Here is a 6,000-nt window from a genome sequence, read left to right as displayed (position 1 = left end):
GACCGGCACAATCCACCGGCTTGTGCATCCCCAGTGGGTGGGTTGTGTTGAGCCATTTTCAATCCATGAAATGCCGATTTTTTTTTATAAATGTGGTAATAAATGTCAATATTAACACCAACATTGATGTGTCTCATCGCCGTACAGTCATATCATTCAATTTACAGCTCAAAAAACACGTTACAATGTTTATTACCTCTTTAATGAAGACTGGGAGTAGTTTGCTATAGCACCTTCCAGAACCTGAAAAACAAAAGAAATTTCACGGTTGAAGAGTCACATAAAGTACCTTTTTAGCCAAGTGGCCGTGTCGCGCCCACTCCTTTTAGGTGCTGTTTACACTTACTAGTGGCGGGGGGCGCCCTGCTCGACAAAGAAGGAACAGTAGCGGAGGTAGTCAGTGGCGAATCTTATTCAAGTAAACGAGCTTTGCTTTCCCTTATTTTGAAAGAGGCATCGGCAGCCCGGAAGTGATATTATTAACCGTCTACTTTTAGCTTAGCATTGCTGGTGCTACTTGTGTATGCTTCTTGTGGCACCGCTTATACAGCCCAGGTATGGCAGAACAGTCAGTTCTTTGTATTTATAGTTATAACAATGCGAGGTTTTCGCTGAGGTTCTGATTATTCATCAGTCGGTTGGTACGTTGGCACCAAAGACTGGAGCAGCTGACTCGGGAAGGTAAATTCGCTAGCATTATCCCAGCTAAAATGATTAGCGAGCTTTATTTAGCTAACTTTGAATAACATACCCAACGCCAAACAAACCTTTGTTTTGGTGTGGTTACCCTCGGTAACAAGTATAGTTGCTGAGTGACGCTGACGGAAACGAGCTTTTACGTTTTAATTTGATGAAACTTATTGCACATCATGCCTGTTTATAGCTGTCACTACACCTCTGATGATGCTGGGCCGTCAGGTATCAAGGCGCCGAGAAAAAGGTGTTTGGCTCAGCGGTATCATAAAGGCGATAAAGCCAGGCTCATCGAAAGTGCCAGTGTTTTTCCCCCCTCGTCTTTCGATGCCTCACAGATAGGTTATAACAGGCCTTTGAAAGTGTGACAAATACTACTACTTGTAATTTACTTTTCTTTTCTTTTCAGCACCCGTGTTGAACCCGCTTTAATTTCAACCTGTTTAAAGGGAGCCAAACTGGCTGAAATGGATGAACAAAGTGTTGAGGTAAGTAAAATAACGGTCATTGTCCAGCTCTCAATTTACCTTGTCATCTATCTCAGTGCTACAGTATCAGAACAATGTCAGGGGCAAGTCATTGACTCTGAGGGCTGCAAAATGCCTCCAGTATTGAGAAAGTCCTCCCAGTTTCATCACAAGGTCACTAGATGGATGAGGGAACCTCGTCTTTGCTTTGTACATGCCGTATGTGTATTGACAGAGTTTAATAGATATAGATTAGTTTTATACATTACTGGCCCTTTTAGGGAGCTTTTCACGTGAGTTGGTCAAAATAAATGAATATAAATGGAGTGTATTTCTTTCCAACACCCTTTTACTGTAATAAGTAGTTCGAATTGTACCTTTGGCAGCAGGGGTGTAAGAAAATATTGATACTGTTGAGTATTGCGGTACTACCTTTCACAATATTGTATCAATTTTTGATAACATCATTGATTCTTGAGATTACACTCAAAGACAATTGGCAGCAGCACAACTTCATTGTGTTTACACCCAACCATTAGGTAGTAGGCATTACTAGTGCCACATCAGCTGTGGCTCTAATTACTGACTTTATGCATATTGGGGAGTTTTCTTTGACATTTTTCAAAAATTTTGACAAAATTTTGCGATATATTTTGCAGTGTTTGTAGTATCATAATACACTTGTATTGTGATACAAATTGTATTGCCAAAATCTTGCCAGTACACAGCCCTATGAAGCGAAGGGTGAAAATTCTCATTTATCTTTTTCTGAAATTATTTTCACCTTTGTGAGTGATGTAGGTTTTCCCATCATGTCAATATGTCGCGCTAACTTGTCACGGCAATTTAGCATTAGTCCTTTTGGGGACAAAAGATGTCTTGATTTAGGCTATTTTAAATACACTCAGTGGTGCATTTTGTTGTAGAATAGGTTATTGATGGAGTCAACACACGAAAAGCAGCCAAAGTGTTTATCAGGCGTTCTCTGTATTTAGCAGAGAATGTCCCAACAACAGCCATTTGTGTGTAAATGACAACTCTTGTTTTTATTTCTGATTATTCAAGGCCTATGTCTTGGAATTTATTGAATTCGTCCAGCAGCACTCATTTCAGCAAAATTCAAAGATTTAAAACTGGGAGGACAGTTCTTAGACCAAATATGACCAGTTTAATATGCAAATGTAGGCGTGACCATTAACTAGATGCAAGGGTGGGCAGTCTTATCCAGAAAGGGCCAGTGTGGGTGCAGGTTTTTGTTCCAACCAAGCAGTTACACACCTGATCCCACTAATCAAGCAGTAGCTTCTTTGCTGAGGAACTTGATTAGGAGACACAGGTGTGTAATTGTTTGCCTGGAACAAAAACCTTCACCCACACTGGCCCTTTCTGGATAAGATTGCCATGTGCACTATTCACAGAGGATTTAGGAGTTAATGGTCATGTCCATACTTGCATATGAAAGTGGTCGTTGGTTTCGGTCTTTATGCAGCTGTGTTGTTCATTAAGGTGGGGATACCTGCAGTCAGTTTAGACTGAAGAGGTCACTTAGATGGGTGATGAAACGTATCTGTCAATAAACGTCGTGTCAGATGAACTGATTCAACCCTCTTTGATTTTTTTTAACCTGGATTATTGAGCATGCATAAAGACTTAATTCCTTTTGAGTTTTTTTATAACATCAAAATATATATCTGTCAAAATGCGAAGTCTAGTTTGAGCTCACTGATAACATTTTGAGCAACGATATTACGCTCCCCAGTCTTCAATTTTTAGAAGACTATACACATGTGAGTCATACCTTGTCATATATTAATTGTAAAGCGCTTTGAGTGACTGTTGCAGCTAGAAAAGCGCTATATAAAATGCAACTTGATTGATTGATCCCTTGTTCATTTAATCTTTGTGCCATTGCCCATGTTCCCTTCGGTTGTCACCAGTGGAATTTAAGACAGTGGTGCCAAGGACAAGAAATCCAATATAAATGTTGCATATGTGGACACTCAATGCGCAGACACTGCTTGAAAATATATTTTTCTCATCACACTTCCTTCTTCACATCCTACAGTTCCCTCCTCAGCCCAACCAGTATCTACTTTTTTTTAAAGTCTTTTGTTTCTCTTGATTGATAAGTACTTTTAAAGGTTTTCTTTTTAGAAAATTGTGTATACAAGTTAACAAAGTCACTGCTTGCGTTAGTTAATTAAAGTCATTGCTTCAGGCTGTTAAACTATCTGCCAGTGTTCATCGTAAAAGAAATTGGAAGTAAGAAAAAAGCACAATACAGTTGATTCCATCTGGTCAATGAGAACCAATCAGTTAGCACGAGAGCTTTGAGACCAGCGCTTGGTGACCTAGATGTTGCAAAGATAAGTGGCCCACATTGCACGGTTGATTCCAGCACATGTCTCCCTACATACAGTTCTTAGATTTCCATTGCTTCAGTCATGGTCTCATTTCGTAATGATTTGTCTCTCTTTAAAGTTGAAACCATCTTTTGCCTAATGTGTCCCTCTGTCTGCAGAGTATTGCGGAAGTGTTTCGCTGCTTCATCTGCATGGAGAAATTGAGGGACGCACGTCTCTGTCCCCACTGCTCCAAACTCTGCTGTTTCAGTTGTATCCGGGTGAGGAGGACACCAATTTTTTTATTGTGCCTTGTGCGGTACTACCTTCTAATGACATATTTAAGAAATATATTCTTTACCTTTCGGAAATGTGGACTTTGTTTGCAGAATTTTTTAATTAATATGATGACCTGCTTAAATATGTTTTATTTTTGCACTGCGAAGCATGTTTCAACTGATTATAAGATGTAGTGCTGCACATACACTTCAGGGGCGACTAAGTGGCTATGCATGTACAACATTCCTGCTTTCTATCTAATGACTTAAAAACGGTCAAATTGCATAGATCAGATTTGTACAACTACTCCCTGAGATTAAACTGAATGCTCTCCTTTGATAGCGGTGGCTGACGGAGCAGAGAGCCCAATGTCCCCACTGTCGGTAAGAACGATCATTGTAAATGCATTTATGGCAGCACTACCTGCTCGAGGCTCTGTGGTTTAACATACAACTCGGATGTTTAAGGAGTTAAGTTTTGATGTTCAGTCTGAGAATGATTCAATGTCAGTGTTCTTTCCTGTCATAAGTGATGTTACAAAGGAAAATGTTTAAATCTTCTGAAGTGTACTAACTGAGAAATGTACTGCTTTTTAATTGTTTTGATAGCTTGTATTGTTGAGCATCCTAATGCATTGTTACTGTTTGTTTGGCGTTCATGTTTCTGTAGGGCTCCATTGCAGCTGAGGGAGCTGGTGAACTGTCGCTGGGCGGAGGAGGTGACCCAGCAGCTGGACACTCTGCAGCTCTGCAGCCTCTCCAAGCACGAGGAGAACGACAAGGACAAGTGAGCTTCTGCCTCCCTCTCCTCCTCCTTTTCATCCTCTCCTCTACTAATTATCCTTCTGTCTTTTGGGTAGCTGTACATCATTCATGTCCCCACTTCTGCCTTTTTCCTTTTCTCCCTCTTCAATCCTTGACCAGGAATACTTTCACTGTTTTTATCCCATTATTACCTTTTTAACTAGACAATACTATGTTCCTCTTGCTTTTCTTGTTCCTTATCGGAGCCATGTCCTCATTTCATACTCTCTCCCACAGTCTCAAGATCCCATTTCTCCTCCCCCTGGGATGGAAACGCACCACAGCCTATAAGCTTTATATAGCTCAGGCTGTCTATTCTGTATGGGGCAGAAGAGCTAAAGAAGATAATTTGCCCTTTTCAAGTACAACTGCATTATTTTGCCTGTTAATATCTGACTGTTTGCCTGAGATTAGTAAGTGCTTGCCCCGCCCCATTCATTTTCGAGAGAAGTTTGTTAGTTAGTTAAAATCATTTTGAAAAATTATAATTTTTCAAAAATAGCTAATGATGCCTTAATTACCTTTCAACCAAGGCACCGGTAACCATTTCTGCTAAGCTATTTGCAAATTAGACACTAGTGATAGAAATTAACATTTCTTAGGAAAATATCATTGTCTTACAAATTTGTGCAACCCATCTAGTTTTATTCCCAATATGGCATGGGGTTTTAATGTAAAGGTCACACTAGGGAAAGTGGTGGACTGAAGAATGTGCAGTCTGATTGCAACCACACTGGGCAGAAGGGTGAACATAGAAATTGTCTGTATCAGATTTGTTTAGAACGGCCCTAATATTTTTATCTTTTTGTGCTTGCAGTATTTTACATAGAAACTCATGTTTCGCAAGTTTGTCAGAGTCCTTGACAGCAGGGGTGTGGAAGGGAGCCCATACTGAAGCTAATCTTTAATCATCAAACTTATGTTTCATCTGTAGAAAGGGAGTAAAAGACATGGTTTTGGTCTTTGGAAAAGCCCTAGTTTCAAGTCATTTTTATTGCCTGTTTTGGAGCCTACTGTGCAATCTACTATTTGCAGCATGGCACTTCCTGTTCAACAAATTCCTCACCATTTTTTCTTTCAGATTAACTAAATTGAAGTTTTTCCACCCTTTAATTAATTGACTCTGCTTTTGATACAGGAACTGACAATTTATTGCAATTTAAGCATTTGTTTTCCGTATATTTAGGGATCACTGAAGTTCTGTTCATGGTTTGCAGTATTTGTAAGAAAATAAATTTTTGTTATGACATACAGTATAAACTAAAAGTTTTGGTGGGAAATCGTCCCTGGATTGTATATCTGAATATTTTTTTTCTCCTCCAGATGTGAGAACCATCTTGAGAAGTTGAGTGTTTTCTGTTGGACTTGTAAGAAGTGCATCTGTCATCAGTGTGCTCTGTGGGGTGGCATGGTAAT

The 6,000-nt window shown here is 39.6% G+C and overlaps 1 protein-coding gene across 2 annotated transcripts in view; it reads left to right on the top strand.

Annotated features, from left to right (window-relative positions):
• The first annotated feature begins 597 nt into the window (after positions 1-597).
• Positions 598-6,000, top strand: part of trim37 (tripartite motif containing 37) — a 32,065-nt gene continuing 26,662 nt past the window's right edge. Inside the window, exons 1-6 of one of the 2 annotated variants that reach the window (XM_056284823.1) lie at positions 598-681; positions 1,103-1,181; positions 3,682-3,783; positions 4,124-4,164; positions 4,451-4,567; positions 5,908-5,995. In XM_056284823.1, the coding sequence (XP_056140798.1) occupies positions 1,161-1,181; positions 3,682-3,783; positions 4,124-4,164; positions 4,451-4,567; positions 5,908-5,995 (369 nt within the window). In that variant the 5' untranslated portion in view covers positions 598-681; positions 1,103-1,160. Of the gene's footprint in view, positions 682-1,102; positions 1,182-3,681; positions 3,784-4,123; positions 4,165-4,450; positions 4,568-5,907; positions 5,996-6,000 lie in introns of those variants that run through there. The other variant, XR_008810603.1, reaches the window with a different exon arrangement.

Source organism: Lampris incognitus, chromosome 8 (assembly GCF_029633865.1).
Source record: "Lampris incognitus isolate fLamInc1 chromosome 8, fLamInc1.hap2, whole genome shotgun sequence".
In the NCBI taxonomy this organism is placed as follows: Eukaryota; Metazoa; Chordata; class Actinopteri; order Lampriformes; family Lampridae; genus Lampris; species Lampris incognitus.
Note: the sequence above shows the minus strand (reverse complement) of the source record. Positions and strands in the feature narration are given on the sequence as shown.